We start from the raw sequence: 20,120 nt of genomic DNA, 5'->3' as shown, positions 1-20,120 counted from the left end.
TGTGTACTTTAATCGTGTGGATCATATCAAGTGTCTCCAACTTTTTGCTCAAGCATCACTGAAAAAAAATGAACAGAAGTCTATACTTTATGAGCCAACAATATTCAATTATGAATGTACCGACCACATTGGTTTACCTGAAATCATGCATATTGTGAATCATGAGCAATTATCTGCATCTGTGATTTGTCTATACATGAGGTAGTGTATCACTTAAATTATCATTCAACCAGTGTCTTTTTACTATTTTTTTATTGAAACAATAATTTTTTCAGTTACTCATTTGTGTATTCTCATTTAAGGTTTTTATATGATATCGTCATGCTCGAACATCGTTCGAGAGAGAGGTTCAGCTTTTTGTCTCCAGCACAAACCACCAAATTCTCCTCTGAACAAGTTAACTATATACATGAGGCCTTCATGGCACAGGCGCGAAGAGATAAATTGTTTCTCGCGCCATTCAATGCAGGGTCAGTCAATTTTTTTATTAACCTATGTAATTGTTGAGGAGTAATTTGTGTATATTGAACTGATCAAATTTGTTTGGCTGAAAAGTTTGAATTATTTGGTTATATTGTCATGTGTTGTGGATTTTTTTCATGTATTGTTTTATCTATATGGAACAATTGGTGTTGATAGTGATTGATGTGTTTAAAGAAAGAATATACTATTTGGATCCTTTACGTCAAGAGCTGACAGAACGCAAACAAATGAAGCTTATGTTTGACACGTAAGTACAGGATTTTGTTTATTTTTGACATACGATATGATAAGGGAAATTGTTTACTTCTAAATCTTATTTTTTTTCTTGGATTTATTAGGGTTGTGAAGGTTCTTCGGTCAACTTCTGGTATGAGTGTACCCAAAGCAAAACAAAATTATATTTCGTGGGATATCATCGAGGTATAATATTAACTCGTTATTACCGTTTAGTACGTTTATATACAGTGGTATTGATGCTAAGTGCTAACAATTTGGAGAAATTTTATAGTATTTAGGATTGAATGCTACCTGTCCTAATTTGTCATAAGTTTGTAGTGCTTTTGTAGAAACAAGACATTGTTTGCAGAACTATCGCACTAATATGTAAGTATTGATAATCTTTGTGATATAGTAGCTGCTAAGTATCCTTTGTCTCGTGATATAGCTGGCAACCTATAACTTGTAGCTAAGTTAATGTAAAATGGAGTAGTGTCTGTTTATAAACTTGTCTATTTATTTACATGAAGTTTTCTATATAGAAAAAGATATCCGAGTTTACAGCATTCATTTAGTGTTTATTCTTTGGCTTTTGTAGTGCCCGCGTCAGACTAATAGTGTTGATTGCGGATATTATGTGATGAAGTTCATGAAAGATATCATCACTCACCAAAAACTTGTGATCCCAACGAAGGTAAGAAACTTTGATATGCGTTCGCATTGAATTTTTAAAGCTCTAATTGTAACTTAACTCTATTTTTATGTTGTTTTGTAGTATTTTGAAGATTGTTAGTTCGTTTCCTACAATGAAGAGCAATTGCGTGAAGTTAAAGATGAGTGGGTCGGTTATGTTTTTTACAATTGTTTTTAGTATTTAATCTATTGGATAGTTATCTATGCGATGGTGGTAGATGTAGTTAAGGACGTGGTTGAGATATTATGCACTTTAGAAATTGCTTCGAATTTATGAAGCTTTTGATATTTAGATATATTGGTTTTGATATGCTGAAGTTCAAAAAGTGTTTATTTTATGGCTGAGTTGATATCCTGTGTTTAGAAAATGCTGATCTTTTTGTTTGGAAGACTCAAATGGGGAGAGGGGCCTTATGATTTGGAGACTCAAGGCACATTTCTATTGCAGAAACTCATTTATGAGAGTTTTTTTTTGCTGTCATGGAATTACTGTCCATATGCTTGCTATAAGAACAGAGGCTTTGTTTACATGAGATGTTACTGTGCTTATATGCTATACCTTGTTTTAGCTTATGGGTACTGTTTGGTGATGTGTATTGATTTTGCAGTCTTTCATAGCTTTTGAAATGTGTACCCATTTAGTTAAATTATGATCAATATATCTTCTTTTCAAAAAAAAAAAGAAATGTTGATCTTTTGACTGAACAGGTGTGGTAATTAATTTAGGGGCAACCAAAAAAAAAAACATTACAGCGGTTCCACCATGGAACTGCTGTAATAGATTACCAATTACAGCGGTCAACGGGTTGAAACCGCTGTAAAAGAACACTCAAGTACAGCGGTTATTCTAGAGAACAACTGTTGTAGGTATGTATTTACAGCGGTTTTATTAAATCAACCACTGTAAATAATGCATCTTTTACAGCGGTTCAAACCGCTGTTAAGTCTTTAACAGCAGCGAGATCTACAGCGGTTCAGGAACGCTGAAAACCGCTGTAAAAGGCCAAAAAAACCGCTGTAAAAGGCCTTTTTTGGCGTAGTACTACAGAGACACATTTTTAATTTATTTTTAATTTTGTGGATGATTAAATTACATCATTAAAATCTCTCATGACAAGGAAAATTTTACATAAAAATACTTTCATTTAAGAATTCATAGAAAAACAATTTACAGTTTAATTTCATTTTTCTTAGGTATGTTGAAGCAATATTTTTAATTTTCTCTTTTTCAAATTATATAAGTGATTGATTAGTTGTCTTAATAGCTGCTGAATTGATTATTTGATTAGTTGCCTTATTAGCTGCGGAAAATTAGTTTTAATTAGTTGTCTTAATAGTTGCTGAAAATTTTAATTAGTTGCCTTATCACCATTTACTTGAGTTTCTCAAATCAATTTTTTTTAATTCTAATGATTAACTTGAGTTTCTCAAATCAAATTTGTTTATTTAGCTGCATGGTCATGGAGACCCTATAGAAAGTGAGGTTGGCATTGTGCACTGGCTTCATGCATAAGTGTTAGCTGGCATGAAATCGATGTTTTCCAGAATAAAAACACAAACATGAATGATGCCTACATATTATAACATTATTATGTCAACTTAAATGTGTGTACAAATTGCAGAGTATAAAGGTTAGGTTTCATGGAGATGAACATTTTAGATGAAAACACTTTCATATTATAACCAATAGAAAATATATATTTTTATTTAATTTAAGTACTTTTTCATTTTTTTTTATATTGTTAGGACTACATGACGTAATTATTGTGTTAAAAGCTCTGATGTGGAGTAATATTTTACATAAAATGTTTTCATGCAAAAACATATAGAAAAATAAATTTTAATATAATTTTAGTGTTTTTTCATAAGTTTCAAATATATTTGGGGCTAAAACTATATAAAATATTAAAATTTGATACTGGGGATTATAAAATATTGATATATATTAGTCTATGTTTATTTATGATTAAATTACAAAGTAAAGAGATCGAAAGGGGACGAACATAAGACAAGTAGTGAAAGTATGATACTTTCGTGAAAACATTAATATATAGTTTTAATTATTTATGTTTAAATTATAAAGTCAAAAACTCTCCCATGGAGGAATATTTTACATGAAAATAATTTCATGTTAAAATTAATTTAAAAATAAATTTTAACATTTTTTAGAAAATTTAAATTATTTTAGACTTTTATATATATATATATATATATATATGTATATATATATATATAAATATGATAAAATGATTATGAACGTATATCGTGCGAAGAGAAGATTCTTCAGCATTCATGCATATACATAATCTATATTTATTTATGTTTAGATTATAATGTTAAAAACTCCCACGAAAAAGAACATTGTGCATAAAAACACTTTCATATAAAGTTTAATAGAGAAATAAGTATTAATAAAACTTCACTACTTTCCCGTCTAATTTCATGTTAAAAGTGTAAAATATAAAAGTATAATCTACTTTCATTTTTTCACAAATTACCGGGTAATTAAAAACTCTCACGGGGAGAAATATTTTCCATGAAAATACTTTTTGGTATATTTCTAATAAGACGCATATCATTTCCAATTGGAGTATGCTTTGTGATGACCATAAACATAAGTTAATGACAAACACTATCTCAGGTCGGACTCTTCCTTCTAAGGCCCTTCTTCACCCATGATCAGTTATATGTAGCTCTCTCTAGAGTACGCTCAAGAAAAGGTCTTAAACTTTGTATACTGGATGTCCCTGAGGGTTAGCTCAAGTGGTAAGAGCTAGGGGACATAAGGGTTGGGGAGGAGAAGGTTCAGGGTTCGAATCCTGGAAGGGAAATTTGAAGGGATTTTCTAACTTACTAACAACTAACCACTAACATTTACCTATACAAAAAACTTTGTATACTGGATGAGTCAAACAAACAACAGACCAGTACTGTAAATGTAGTGTTTAAAGAAATTTTTGGAAATGTTTGATGTATACGACACAATTTCATTTATTTATTCTTTATTTCTCTTCGTATATTATTACACGATTGACTGATACACAATTTTCTGATTTATAATTTAAAAATTATATATATATAAACTAATTTATTTATTAAAAAATAAACATAAAATTCCGTGCAACGCACGGGCTATCGCACTAGTACATTAGAAGAAATTAGAAAAAAATTGTAATGGAAGTTATTTTCCACAAATTCTTTCTTCCACTACTTATTTTCTATTTTTCTATTTTTTCTATTAAATGATTTTGAAAAACATTCCCGGGAATAACGTATACTAACCAAACACATTTTTCATTTTACCTGGGAATGACTTTGCTGGTAATGAGATTCATGGGAAAAACATTCCTGAAAATATTTTTGTAAAACTTGTAACAAACGCCCCCTACCAAAAAAAAGTAACCTCATATGACAAATAAAAAATATGGGCCTGTTTGGTATGTTGTATAGTATAAGGTCTGATAGTATAAGGCCTGATTGTATTAGGCCTGATAGGATAAGGCCTGATAAAATTTTAATATTATACAGCGTTTGGTCATACACTGTATATTTTGGTGGCAACACTGGTGATGTGGTAGTGGTGGTATTGAAAGGTGATGGTGGTGGTAGTGGTGGTAGATGGTGGTGGTGGTGGTAGTGGCAGTGATAGTGGTGTTGGTGGCGGCGGTGGCGGTGGTGGTGGAGGATGGGAGCGGCGGCAGTGGCGGTATAAAGGTATCAACGATGGTGGCAGTGGTGGAGCATGGTGGTGGCGGCGACGACAATGGTGGTGATAGTGGTGGCAGTAGTGGCGGCGGTGATGGTGGAGGGTGGTGGTGATGGTAGAGGGTGGTGGTAGTGACGATAACGATGACTAGAGCGTGGTGGCGACGGTTGTAGTGGAGGCGGTGGTTGTGGAGGATGTTTGTGGTGGCAACGGTAGTGGTGGTGGTCGTGGTTGTGGTGGCAGCGACAGTTGTGGTGGTGGTGGTGGTGGTGCCGGCGACGGTGGTGACAATGATGGTGGTGGTAGTGGTGGATGCGGCGGCGATGGTGGTGGTGGCAGTTGATTAAATATATTGAAGTAGTTTATACATTACACTCTTATCATGTATTATCCATCATCTATAGGGTGGATTAAATAATCCATCATTTTGATGTATAAGAAGAGATTGATGTATAAGCTTATACAATACAATGTGAGCACCAACCAATGGATAAGCCCATAATGTATTGTATATGCTTATACTATCATGCCTAATACGGTGTACCAAACAAGCCCTATGAGAATAACAATAACTTGTCCCTCTGGATTAAATATTAGCACTTGTAGCAACCAAAAGGGTGGGTACCTAGAGCACTATGCTAGTGAAAGAGTGTGCTCAGATATGTTTTAAAGATAAATGTGAAAGTGAAAGAGATAGAAACTTCTAAAAGAAGCTATATCTAAAAAGTCACTTTAAACTTATCTAAAAAATTAAAATAATATAAAAAAAGTTGTAATTTTTTTTTATAGGCGAATGCTAGTTGTTAGTCATATCTCATTTCAATTAAAGATGATGACTTGATAAATTTCAATGTATGGCGCGCACTTATAGTTTGTTGAATCATCACGTCGTCACATGAGCCAAGTGAGAGATTGTTGAATTATTTTATAATAATTTAATGTGGCCCATGTAACTTATAGGACTAACTTTTATTAGGGTATTTATCAAAGCTTGCAAAGGAGAAGGAAGAGCAGGGGAAGTCAACCACCTGGTTAAGGACATTTTATGCTGGAAAAGAAGATATCCCCTCTGGTCTTTCTCTTGGGTCAGAAAGGAGGCACATTGTGGAGCTCACTGCATTGCTAAGCTTTGTACCAGGGGTCTGCTTATGGGAAACTGGAACTTCAACCTCCCAGAAGAGATAAAAACCATCATCAGAAGGGAAGCTTTGAGGACGGAAGCACCACATTAGAAGAGTTTTTCTGGATCTGAGGGCACCTGGTCTAACTTCTTTTGGAAATATGGCAGGTTCCTTTCTGAGACATGAAAGAGAAATGCCTTGGGAAGAACCCTCTACATCCTGGCAAGCGTTGTGCCCTCCTGCTAGCTGGTCGCGGCTCCTTTGATCTTCGCTTTAGGGTTCTAGCTTAGTTTCGTGAGTAGGCTTGTTTTCTTTTGGGCTTTGACCCGCATCCTTGGCCTACAGTGTCACGTTTTTGCTTGTAACCTTGGGCTTGGCCCGTCTTTCTATGTCCCGTTAACCTTTGTCCAAAAAAAAAAATGTGATGGTCGTTAGCAATTAAAGAGATAAAGTTAGTTGGTGGTTTAAATTCTCTCTCCTCTTCCTTACTATGTTTGGTTGTGAAGAGAGAGATAGAGAAGAGAGAGTAGAGAAGAGAGAAGTTGAGTAAAGAGAAATAGGTGAGACCGTGAGAGATAGAGTAAATTTATTGGGTTGTTTGGTATAATAGAGATAAAGAAGAGAGATGAGAAATAATGATGTGGAAGAGAGAGAAAAAGTTGACTGTGGATTAAAAAAATAATTTTTGGATGTCAGATGCAAATAGTGGCTGTTTTAAACCGCCACTAATTGCTAGAAACGAAAAAAAAGCCACTTGTTACTATTCCTTTTCTCGACCACATTTTGGGGTGGGCCCCACCTCTGCAGCCTCTCACCCTCCCTCCTCTCCCACACCAAACAAGGGTGCTTCAACAATCTCTTCTCTATCTCTCTCTTCTCTATCTCTCTGCAGCCAAACAAAGTGTAAAAGTGAGTGGTTGTTAAAGATAAGAAACCACTACATAAGTTGTTTAAAGAGATAAGGAAAATAGCACTATTGATATTATAAAAGAAAGCTAAATGTCTCTTGAATTAACATCATTATTCTCTTCTTCTCCATCAAAGAACTAACAGAGAAAGGCAAAGAGGAGAGAAAAAGCATATAGTAGGGAGAAAAAGCATATAGTAGGGTTTGAACCCTAACCTTTCACCCTTCATTCCTTCAATCCTCATGTCACTTAACTCTTACCACTTGAGCTACTTTTGGGGATAAAAAATTGACAAAATAAATGAACCACTGTGATTTGCACACCCTTGAGCAACACCTTTAGACCCGCTCATAAGTCCAAGGACTTTGTCCCTTCCTTGAAGTTTGAAAAAAAATTCTTTGGTGAGACCAGACTTCTTGTAGTAAGTGCACCATCGATCATCACGATTGGGGCGTTCAGAAGAGGTGGATCGATCATCACGGTTGGGGCACTCGGAAAAGAGAAGGATCCTTTTATGGTACCTTTTCCAAAAGCTAAGGCTGAACTATTAACGAATTAGTCTTCCATCATCACTGGACTTCGACCTTCTTTGCTACGAACCATGAAAAACACCTTTGAGAGATCAGGGAGTTTCTCTTTACCCGAACCAGGTCAGACCCAAACTTATTAGAATATTTTTTTTTGTTGTGATATGTTGAATTATTAGAATTAATTAGAATATTTGTTTCTAATATTAGGAGATTTGTTCTCTTATTAGGAGATTGCGTACATACATTATTTTCTTCTATATAATGTAAGTACCCATTATTCTCTATTCAAGCAATACTATTATTATTTCTCTTACTTTCAAGTTGGTATTAGAGCCTCTATGATCAAAAGACTTAGAGTTCGATCCTTGTCGCCCCATTTCTAATGAAATGTGGAATTTCAGCACATGGTAGGTGAGCTTATGCATAATTCACGCTTCAAGCCCAAATAGGCTCTAGTGTAAGGAGACATGTTAGGAATATAATATAAAACAACTCATGTGGCCCTTACCCAATAACTTAACCTTTTAGATTAATTGGTTGTTTGACAATGTGGAATGCTACTAGCAATCTAAGGAAGTTTGTGGAACTTTGCATAGGTCATTGTTCTAGTTCTAAGCCCAGTCGTATAGGGCAAGTTTGAATTCAGTTAAAGATGCTAAACATGCTTTCTTTGGAGTGCATCACTGTATCATAACGGATCCTAAACTAACATATAAATAATGGAGAAATTAATTTGTTAACATCCTACATTACCCATAAATAAAGGAACAGCACAGAAAGACTGATGTAATTCAATTCTGCATTTCTGCATTCAAAAACCATAAATACATAAGTTATCAATCTGAATAGACTGCTGCTGCACTCAACTGCCCTATATAAGTAGTTGAGTAAAACACTCAATCTTAATAGACCCTTATTTCTCTTCTTAAACTATCATTCATCACATTTCATTCAATTGTCTCTGAAACCAGCAGTCTTCTGCACATTTTAACCGAGGAATTCCAGTTCTGTCCAAATTTATTGTTATCCCAAAGCATTTTGGTAAATGGAGATGATTTATGATAATCGACCTCATGAACATTTCCCCCAATCAAAAAGGAGGCTATCACTGGCAAAAGAAGTTCCAAACACTGGTCTGCGGTTAGGTTGCAGATTGTCAATTTGGGTTCAATCCAAATGCTAATGAATGAGAAAATCGGAGATTAGTGATTTTATTTTATTTTTAAACAATGATCAGGGTTAATTCGTTACTAATTGATAGTTACTTTCTTGGTAAAATTTCAATATCTAACTCTCAAAAATTAGCTAGCGATTACCTTTTTCTGTAGCTATTATTACAATTTCTTGTAGTGAAAACAACCTCAATTATAGTAGCAGATTCCAGTTATATTTTCATCAAGAACCTCACCAATAATCACCACATGAGCATAAGCCATCCTTAAAATGGTGGAATCGATTGGTGTCCCTAATAACAATTTCACGTCCAACTATCTTGGAGATAAGCTTAGCAGCAATATGGCAATCTCCACAAACACGAAGGTTTTTGGTAATTCTGATCGGAGACTCATGGGTATTCAAAAGAGCAAACACAATAGCTAGCTTTTCACTGTGAACAGCTAGATGGCCTTCCTTATCCTCCTCCTCCACATCATGAAGTGCAGAATCAGTTTCAGGAACATAACCCAACTCCTTCATCTTTCCCACCAGCACATATAGCTCTTCATAGATCTCCTTTGACTGCGGATGCGACGTGTCACCGGCGAGAAATGTGTGAACCTGACTGTTCAGCTCAACATTGCTGATGCCGGGCGTTTTCCGAATTCTTCTTCTCTTCATTAATGATCTAACTTCTGTTACTTCTTTCCATCTACCGGCCTTTGCGTAAATATTAGATAACAACACATAATAACCTGATTGCTCAGGAGACAACTGAAGTAGGTTGTCAGCTGCTAAGAGGCCAATATCCATGTTGGAGTACACCCTGCAAGAACTAAGTAGTGTCCCCCAAACTCTTTCATTAGGTTCTAATGGCATCTGTTTGATGACATCATAGGCCTCATCTACTCGCCCAGCACGTCCTAAAAGATCTACCAAGCACGCAAAGTGTTCAATTCTTGGTGTTATTCTGTAATCATCAGTCATCTGCTTAAAGTAAACTTTCCCTTCTTCCAATAATCCTGAATGGCTACAAGCTGAGAGAATTGCGACAAAGGCGATATGATCTGGACTTATACCTGAATTTTGCATTTCTGAGAAAAGTGCCAAAGCATTGCAGCCTTGCCCAGTCATACCATAGGCAGATATCAATGATGTCCACGATGCAACATCACGAAACTTCATTTTGTCAAAGACCTTTTGTGCATCTTCTAGACATCCGCACCTAGCGTACATGTCTATCAATGAATTTTCCAGCAGCAAATTCGGACGTAGTTTCTTCCTCTCAACATATTCGTGAATCCTCCTTCCTAACAACAAAGCTGAAAGATCACCACATGCTGGAAGAACACTAGCACAAGTGATTGCATCTGGCTCGACTTCACTTTTCTCCATTTGCAAATACAAATCTATAGCATTTCCCGGCATGGAATTTTTCATATAGACAGTTATCATCACATTCCACGAGACCAAACTCTTCTTCTCCAAATTTATAAAAATATCCTTAACATACAAAACATTGTCCGACGAAGTGTTAGTTACTGCTGGCATGAGACTCGCCATTGTACCAGCATCAGGTTTTTGTCCCAAATCATCCATTTCCCGACAAACTTCCAATGCATCATCAAACCGCATATTCTGCGCATAGCCTGCAACCATTGAGTTCCACGACACAACATCCCTCCTCGGCATCTCATCAAGAACATACCTTGCCTCCAGCAAGCAACCACATTTCCCGTACATAGAAATGAGACCGTTCCCGACAAACAAATTCCAATCCAGCCTAACCTTCAACATAGCTCCATGAAGCTGCAACCCAAACCTCAAATTGTCAGAGCAAGAGCACGCCTTCAGGACACAAGGGTAGGTATAATTGTCCGGTCTAAACCCACCATTAACCATCTCTCTGAAAACAAGCAACGCGTCATTATACCAACGATTATTCACATAGCTTCTGATCATGACATTGTAGAAAACAACATTCCTCTCAGGAATTTCATCGAACACCTTGCGTGCCGTCCCTGGTTCTCCACAGGCAGCATAGGCTCTCATGAGTTTGATTCCCAGAGATGGGTTTTCATGAGAATTGAGATAAATAAGCTTGGTGTGGACATTTTTCAAGGCTATAATATCTGGGTATTGGTCTAGTGCTTTGCCCAGAAGTTCCACAGCAATAACTGGGCTCTGAAAGGATGCTAGTGATTTTTGGAATGAAGAAACCAATGCTTGCAATTTGGAAATGTTTCGAGACAGAGGAGGTTTCATGAATTTGAAGCTGTTACTTTGGTCAAGTTTGATGGCACAGCATTGTTAAGCAAAATCTGGGAATTTTTCGCCTGTTATTGGTCAGAGAACCAAACGAACATGTAGTTAATTTGGCGTGCTCTAAGAGGAATTTTAGATATTCTTGGGTTGTATTTGTAAATATGTATGCACTTTTTTTTTTTTTTTGAATTTCAATATGTATGCACTTATTAAATGTTAAAAAGTTTGTAAATTCCCACATTTATCTTTGTCTTTTACTTTCATGCCTTTACTTTTTAGCATTTAAGTTTATATACCGTCTTTCAGCCGTCTCTCATTTCGGTCTTTAATTTATACAACTTTCGGTTGTTTACTTTTAGTGGTTTAAGCTTTTGTCTATTTATATTTCGCCTTACTTTTGTTTAGTAACATTTGTCACCCATACAAACTTCTCAATAGCAATCATTAATAGCTTGTAGGAGTGTCTTAGGAACAAAGTCTCTTCCCCGAGTAATCGCTTGATTAGAGAATTGTTATGTTGGTTTCTCTCAGCAAACTCACACGGTAGTCTAATTTATTTGTAAAACAACAATTTGTTTTATGTATATAAAAATAAAATCTCTACTTGTATCACACATAAAATTTGTGAGAGGTTTGAAAGAACCGGTAGGTTGTATTTCAAGGGCAATGATCGTTCTATTGGTGCAGTGATGCATAAGGTGAGTAGAACTTTCTCCTTCATTCATAACACCTTATCCCAACCTTCTTGGCTCTCTTCATCCCAGTGGATTGCTTGGCCGAGACCGTTGTTGGGTTGGTTACGTTGAATGTGGAAGGAGGCTACCTTGGTAATCCTAGCCAAGCTGGGTTTAGGGGTTTGCTCACGGACTGTGGGGTAGTTGGATCCTTGGTTTTTCGAGTTCCTGTGGATTTTCAAGGATTTTGAAGATTGAATTTTTGGCCATTTTCCGTGGCTTACAACTTCGTTGGCAGTGGGGATATCGCACGCGTGGTGGTTTCCTTGGACCCCTTGTTGGTGATCCATTTTGTCATAACCGTGGTCCCTCTTTGGCCTCATTTTGCATCGATCATTGGCTGCTATCAAAGAGTTGTTGCGGTTGTAGTGAGAGATTTCCTTCGGCCATTTGCCTCGTGAAGGAAACATAACATCAAATTTTCTTGCAAAGTTGAGGGTTTCTTCTACAATTGACTTCTTGATTCACCTCTTTTCTCCTAGAGACTTGCTAGACATTTTATTCAGGAATGTTGTTGGTTTTCCAGCCTTGAGGATGTAGCATTTTTTTTTTTCTTTGCTTCTGTTTAAAGAAAAATCCTGGGTATCCTACACATATTATCAATTTAGGCTTAAAAGCACTTTTGGTCCCCCACGAATGCACTTTGTGCAAGAATGGTCCCCAAACTTTAAAAATAGCACTCTAGGTCCCCCACGTTACCCTCCGTCAACAAAATTGGTCCTTCCGTAAAAAAACTAACGGTTCTAGGGATAAAGATGTAATTTTAAAAAATAATTGAAAAAATAAAAAAAGATGAAGAAACCCAGGAAATTCCACATCTTCTTCTTCCACCATATTCATCATTTTCTCTATCATGAAACCCAAAAACCCAAAAAGCTCCCAAATCACATAACTAATCTCTCTCTCTCTCTCTCTGAACTAATTACTATTTCTTCTTCCCAAAGTAACAGAAAGGAAACATTAAACCCAGCAGCAACGTATGTGAAGATGATTTGAATTTAGATGAATCTTAACCCCCAATTTGAACAAACACCCATAAATTGCCCAGAAATTTGATCGAACTTAATTGGAGAACAATTCGCCCATAAATTTTGTTAAATCATCGAACTTTAACCCCTAATGCCTATTTGAATTTAGGTGGCTATGGTGTTTGGGTTAGGGGTTAGGGATGTTGCTAATTCAAATAATGTCAACAATCTAGTTTCCAGACACGATGATACGATGATCATGTTTCTTTAATGTAAATGATACCAAGTCCAATCATCAATGGAGCTAGAGGACAAGTTTGCAAACGGTTTAAATCTTATTCATACGCTGATTGACAGAGGTGGCTATGGTGTTTATGGGTTTGGGGTTTTTGGGTTGGAGAATATGATTTGAATTTAGATGGCTACCAGAACGATGGGATTTCAAGATTTAATGACGATGAAGAAGAAAGATGGAGATGATGATGAAGGAGAAGGAGATGATGATGCATATGGAGAAGATGAAACTGATGCAAATTGGGTAAATGGTCACATTGGTCCCTGGAAGTTCACACCGACTTCAGAATAGTCCCTGGATGAATTTAATTAGGCTCGCGGTCCCCATAAGTGGCAAAAAATAGTCATAGTAGTCCCTGACGTTAAAATCCCTAAACGTCCGTTAACCATTTACTTGATGTTAAACACTTCAAATTAGTCCCTGAAATCATCCCTGAGCTAGAACTTCCCATGGGTTTCTCAAGCCTACACTCTTCTTCTATTTTTCCTAATTCTTCCATTATATCTTCATCTTCTTCAGCAAAATCATCAGGTTCATATCCAATATCCAAATTCTCATCCCAAAAGTCCAAATCTTCTTCTGTTAGTCCTGCATTTTCTTCTTCATTGTTTCCCAATGTGTCAATCTCAGTAGTGGTTCCAAAGTCTGTGTCTGATAAAAACCCATCATCCATAGAAGTGACAGAATCTGAATCAGAACTTGAACAAATAAAATCATCTTCTGAAAGAAAATTACGCGTAACAGGTTGCAAAGATTGTTGTTCTACAGATAACACAGTCTTGAGCTTCTCTAATGACACCTCCTCTTTGTGTACACTTTCTGTGACATTGACATGATTTTCTGCATCAACAACCCCTTCACAATTTTCTGGCATGAGTTTTCTCTCAGAATCATTGGTAACCTGATTCTCCAATGGAAACTCATCATTTGAATGAACATGAAACTCTTCAACAGTCAAATTTGCAGTCTCAGGTTCTTCCAAGAAGTGGCTAGAACTCTTGCCAGACAAAAATTCATACTTGTTGGCACTTGCAAAAACAGTATCCCTCTCAACAAAATCACTACTTTCATGATAATCTCCCTTGAGTTCTTCATTGAAGTTGCAATTCCAACTCTGTATTGGAACTTGAAAACCAGCTTACTTGTCTCCTCTTCTTCAAGGCCAGGATTCTCACTACCATCAACAGCAGTTTCAGAACTAACAATCTTTCATGGCTTCTGCCATTGGCTGGCACCCATTAGACTCAATTTCATTACTTTCATGTGATAGAGCATCAGAAAATGCCCCAGAATTTTCAGACTCCAAAAAGGTATCTCTAGAAGAATCAGAAAATCCAGCTTCATCCTCAGTTTTTGGCTCAGAATGATTTGACTCAATTAGGTGATTTTCATGGGAAAATTTAGAAGAACAAACAGAGTTCATTGCTTCAGGGCTATAGAATCTGAAACAATAAAAAGAAAACAAAAAATAGATGAAGGTAAAGAATAGGTATTGAACAGTGTATTTAAATTTGTAATAGAAGAAAATTCAATACCTCATGAACACTTTGGTGAAAACCCAGAACAGAGTTTGTACAAGCTTAGAAAAAAACACCTCAAAATACCCAGAAAAAAACTCCATCTTTCTATGGAAAAACCCTTTATGAGAACCCATACTCACTAAAAACCAAGTGGGTAATTTACGCAAACATCTTGAAGGCACTTTGGAACTGACTCCATATTCAACTTCATTCCTTTTGAAGCAAAACAGAGGAAGAAAAAACAGAGCAGGGTCATGCAAACACTGATTTGTACTTTGAAAATTTCACAAAAAGGATTGAGACTTTGCACCTTGAAAGACAAAGATATACGTACAACCCTAGAGTTTTCACAGGGTGAATCTGATTCAGCAAGAGGGTGAAGTGTTACCTAATTGATGAGGGAAATTGAATGGAAAATCAAGAAAATTAAAAACATAAACATGTGTGAGGAAAAGAACATGTCAGCAACTTGTGTTTGAGCTAATCTTTCGGTTGCGTAGAACCATGGACACATTGGGAAACAATGAAGAAGAAAATGCAGGGCTAACAGAAGAAGATTTGGACTTTTGGGATGAGAATTTGGATATTGGATATGAACCTGATGATTTTGCTGAAGAAGATGAAGATATAAGGGAAGAATTAGGAAAAATAGAAGAAGAGTGTAGGCTTGAGAAACCCATGGAAAGTTCTAGCTCAGGATGATTTCAGGGACTAATTTGAAGTGTTTAACATCAGGTAAATGGTTAACGGACGCTTAGGGATTTTAAGGACTACTATGACTATTTTTTGCCACTTCTGGGGACCGCGAGCCTAATTAAATTCATCCAGGGACTATTCTGAAGTCGGTGTGAACTTCCAGGGACCAATGTGACCATTTACCCGATGCAAATTCATTTTTTCTAAGAAGCAATCTGCCACACAGGATAATCTCTCTCCTAATAAGCATACACATCAATTAAAATGTGTCACATATGATATAAACGTTAGAAATTTGACGGAGGAACTACTTTTGTTAACGGAGGGTAAAGTGGGGGACTCAGGGCGCTATTTTTAAAGTTTAGGGACCAATCTTGCACAAAGTGTATTCATGGGGGACCAAAAGTGTTTTTAAGCCATCAATTTATATCAACTCATTTCCTTTCTGTAACCAAAAAAGAGTTTATATCAACTCATTCTTTTATGGTCGATGCTCGTTTGCATTGGTCCATGATTAACAAGTTACTCTATTCACATTTTTCCCTTGCATCTTGTGCAAATCTCGATTTCTCCAATATGCTTAGGAAGAATGATGGCACCATGGCTAGACTGCAATAGACCTCATGGTGGAGACAGTTATTCTTACGGTTGTATGAAGAGGACTGACTGAGAGGCATAAGATCAAGGGAGAGGTGGTGGCACATCGTGACTCATCCATGGTGGTTTAATCGGTGGTGGAGCAACAAACAAGTGAGAATGATTAAAGTGATTTATGTTTAAAATTGTTTAAAATGAAATCTTTAACATTATTTTTTATGTAGGCATGTTGCATGTTGCTCGTTGGCTCCCTCCTCTATAGGTTTTTGCTCACTCACGGTGGACGGTGCGTTTAGCCCTTTGCATATTTGCATGGGCATGGGGGGTGTGATCCGGGATAGCACGGCAGCTTGGAAGGTGGGTTTCTATGCTGGAGCGGCTGGTGGAGGTCCCATGACAGCGGAGGTTCGTGCGATGTTGATGGGGCTTAAGCTCGCTTGGGATAGGGGCTATCAGAAGCTTTACTGTGAAACTGATTGTATGGAATTAGTTAATGCCCTCCGGGATGGGAATCACTGTTATCACTCTCTTGCTCCAGAAATTAAGGCAGTTCATTTGTTACTTTGTCGTAGGTGGGAAGTGCATATTCACCACTTGCCAAGGGATGCAAATGGCCCGGCTGATTGTCTCGCTGGAGAAGGGGCTTGGCTCCAATGTGCTCTCCAGGAGTTCGTGGCTCCCCCGAGCTTGGTGGAGTCGTTTTTAGCTAGGGATCTTTTAGCGCTTTAGTGTCTTTTGTCATTTTTCCCATGTACCAAAAAAAAAAACTTAACAATAACTTTTCCTACTTTATTTTGAATTCATTTTTTGTGATTTTAAGTGATTTATTTTTCATGAAATTCCGGCGGGGTTTGCACTCTGATGATGCATGTAGCAGAATTAAGTAAAGCCTCTTTCTCCAAAATTATTCATTTTTAAACTACATTTATCACATGTATCGAACTGATCAAATGAAGTTTTTTGCAGACATATAACAACACTATACAGTTAGGCAACCATATTTGTAAACTGAAGTCATGAACACTGGGAAAGAAACAAGAAGGATTAAACTTCAGATGTTAACATCCACCAATGGTAGTTTTCAAATCTGCATCAGACAAAGTATCAATGTTAAGAGGGAAAAAAGGGGGGTCATCAGCGTAAGTGGAAGCATGACATAGAGTTTCCACTATCTACAAACTCTGGATATTATAACCAATTTGTGAAAATTAATGCTAAAGGGTATACATCTAAACGCTGCAAAGCTTTTAGTTGATTTACACTTTTACAGTATTGAAGTTAACGTGAAATTTAAGGTTACAGGCATTCAACGTCTGAATTGACTAAAAACTTCCAACATGGAACTAATAAGCCATTGTATATATTTGACAGATAGAAAGCAAAATAGCTATGGTCCTCCAAGTACAGCATTCTCAATGTCTTCTCTGCTCAAAGCATAACTAAACCTCCTTTCCATATCTTTGTCAAGATTTCCAGGTCCAGTCTTCAAATACCTGCACCAAATTAAAACTCATCAATGGCTACAAGGAGGGAGTTAGAACCTACATTTTATATTAACCATTGATATTAACGTGCCATGTAAACTCCATTCACCTTTACGATGGAATTACTCAATAATGGTTCCCGAGTATTTGACATCCAACTTGTAACAAGACCAGCAGTTTATTCGCTAATGAAACTGAATTTACAGTCAGTATCATATAGTGCATGTTTCGATACACACCAGAAAATCATGGTGGGTCAAAACCAAGATGGACAAAAGCAACTTCTCTTAGCTTTTATAGCTGTCCACCATGATTTTGGCTACACCATAACTTTCCATTGTGTATCCAAATTCCAAACATGCACGTACGGAAGGATGTAAACCATTAATGACAGAAAGTGTAGCCTCAGTCGTATTCCCTCTCAGCCCCGCTAGAAATTTTAATTCAGATAACAAGTTAATAAAAAATATGCAACACAAAGTCTACTTATATATGAATTCTAGCAAAAGATTATGACATTATCTTCAAGGACCTTCATAAAATCAGCAGTATATCCAAGAAGCATTAAAGCAACAGTTTTCCAAAAACAGAAACAAAGTGATTTTTTCTTCCTAAATAGTGAGGCAAAATTATCTTTATGATTCAATTATCTTTCACTTCAGCTTTCTTCAATGGAAGTAAAGCAAACTTTCTAACTGACACATCTTCCTGACTCGTAAAAACAGGCAGCCAAGGAGGAAAGCAAAAGAAAGTTTCTATGTTAATTACTATAGCTTCTCCTCTCTCTCTACTTCAAAATACGCATCGTTGTTTTCCTCCCTTAAAATCAAAGATATCATGTTTAACTATATAACACAGGTGCTTAAGTAAACTTTTTGAAATCTTGGAGCAACATGTGAATGAATTAAAATATTCATTCTAGAGGAGAATGCGGCCCTTAACCAAAATTGCCTGATTTATTTTACTTTCATTGGGAATAGCACTTACATTTAACACATTTGGATATCTTACAACTTTGTTTCTGGTAATCACCATTTAGATCATCATTTAGCTTCCTAATTGTTTCAGTCCTTTTGCAGATGCATATAATGGACAACTACTTAAGTTATACTTTTTAAAACAAAAAGAAAAGAGCTTGCCATAGTTTACTTTTGCTCATCAAATTATACATATTGTTCCTAGACCATTCTTGTTTTTGGTTACATTGACCCGTCATAGTTAATAAGAGGATAAATAACAAAAGGGAGGGAACATAAAACAAATCAATTAACATGCTGCAATTAATAAAACATACAGCACTAAAAAACTAATCACCACCCAAAAAATAACAAACTAATGATCAAATTTCATTGTACAGTACTTCAAACTTTCTGTGCCATGTAACCATGATTCTGAGTGGAGTTTCAGCTAAATTATTGTTATTGAAACTCATATTTTTTATAGAGATTTTGTTCCATACACATATTAACATTTAACATGGTAAAATAAAATTTATATCTTTAAGCAGAATAACCAAAATATTCGTTCAAAATAGCAAGGCGTTGGGAGATAAAAGATACGAGTGCTTATGTTTTCAGTTGATCAAAAGAGCAGTAGAGCAAATAATAGAGTATAATCACTGGTGGTTGTAGAGTGTAGATAGAAGAAATCAAACAATTGAGGCTACACTGACTCATAATGTGGGTAAAAAGCAATCTCTTATGCAAGTTTACTTCTGCTATATTAAATTTGGCACACCACACGTCTGCACAGGGGAACAACAACAATGTGAAAGTAAATAAAGAGCAGGCATTAACATAATTATCTTCTAATTGAATATCCCAAACCACACAAAGTTGGATAGGTAACACCGTGTGCAAACCTTCATACATGAACAGTTGAACACCCACACATGCATTAAATCAAACACCAAAAGTGCAAGAACCCACAACACAAAACCAACACTCAAACAACCTGAAGAGTAAAAACAATGAAGAAACCCACCTTATATTGAGGTCAGTGATATCCAAAGCGAGGTGAGCATGCCAATCAGGCTTATGCACAAGCCACATAGCCCTATCAACCTTGCTCTGTTGGAACCCAAGGCTCTTCAGCCATGCCTCAATGCAAGGCAAGCTGTGAGAGTAGAGGGGCTTGGTCTTCTCAGGAAGCTTCTGAAGCCACTCATCTTCTGGAATTGAGGGTTCTTCTGCTGCTTCAGGAGACTTGCAGAAAACTGGGATGGTGGGTTTTCTGTGTGAGAAGGAAAGTGGCTGGAGAAAGTGAAAGGGTTTGGGGAAAAGGGTAGTTTGAAAGACTGGAAATTGAGAGGTAGATATAGTGAGCAATGAAGGATGGAGTGAGACATTGGAGTTTGTGAGTGTTGAGGATGAAATTATGGACATGGCTTGTTGCTGTTTTTTGTGCTGGGTTTGGTTATTTGAGTGGTGAAATTGGATGGAGTTGGGAGAAAAATGTGAAAGAGTGACAAGGGAATGAGGTTGGATTTTTGAAGATGGAGACGGTTAGAAGACACGAAAATTGTTATGCTATCCTTCGTGATTAAGGACTTTCAGGTAATTTGCAATGGATTTTCATTATCAGCTCCATGTAGGACACGGTTAAGAGCACTTTTACCTGTCCATTTTCCCATGAAAGACATGGAGGGATTCAATGTTTTTTTTGGGCAAATGCTAGATGTTATTGTTAGTAATGTTAGTAAACTAGTAGTTATTTTCCCTGCTTTTGAAACCTGGTTCTTTCACTCTTC

General features: G+C 36.5%; 3 protein-coding genes across 3 annotated transcripts; all 3 read right to left on the bottom strand.

The window, feature by feature from the left end:
• Window positions 1-8,958: 8,958 nt before the first annotated feature.
• Window positions 8,959-11,394, bottom strand: LOC130738215 (putative pentatricopeptide repeat-containing protein At3g49142). Its single transcript, XM_057590151.1, has one exon. It carries the CDS (start codon window positions 11,075-11,077, stop codon window positions 9,062-9,064), a length of 2,016 nt encoding a protein of 671 aa, XP_057446134.1. The 5' UTR covers window positions 11,078-11,394; the 3' UTR covers window positions 8,959-9,061.
• A 1,173-nt stretch (window positions 11,395-12,567) lies between these two features.
• On the bottom strand, window positions 12,568-15,291 carry LOC130738217 (uncharacterized). Its single transcript, XM_057590153.1, has 2 exons — window positions 14,610-15,291; window positions 12,568-14,516 (listed from the first exon to the last, which is right to left on the bottom strand). The coding sequence occupies exon 2, from the start codon at window positions 13,946-13,948 to the stop codon at window positions 13,445-13,447; it is 504 nt and encodes a 167-aa protein (XP_057446136.1). The 5' UTR covers window positions 13,949-14,516; window positions 14,610-15,291; the 3' UTR covers window positions 12,568-13,444.
• Window positions 15,292-17,073: 1,782 nt separating this feature from the next.
• On the bottom strand, window positions 17,074-19,902 carry LOC130738216 (uncharacterized). Its single transcript, XM_057590152.1, has 2 exons — window positions 19,355-19,902; window positions 17,074-17,380 (listed from the first exon to the last, which is right to left on the bottom strand). The coding sequence occupies exons 1-2, from the start codon at window positions 19,753-19,755 to the stop codon at window positions 17,275-17,277; spliced, it is 507 nt and encodes a 168-aa protein (XP_057446135.1). The 5' UTR covers window positions 19,756-19,902; the 3' UTR covers window positions 17,074-17,274.
• Window positions 19,903-20,120: the final 218 nt, after the last annotated feature.

Source organism: Lotus japonicus, chromosome 2 (assembly GCF_012489685.1).
Source record: "Lotus japonicus ecotype B-129 chromosome 2, LjGifu_v1.2".
In the NCBI taxonomy this organism is placed as follows: Eukaryota; Viridiplantae; Streptophyta; class Magnoliopsida; order Fabales; family Fabaceae; genus Lotus; species Lotus japonicus.
This window is presented reverse-complemented; position numbering and strand designations above follow the sequence as displayed.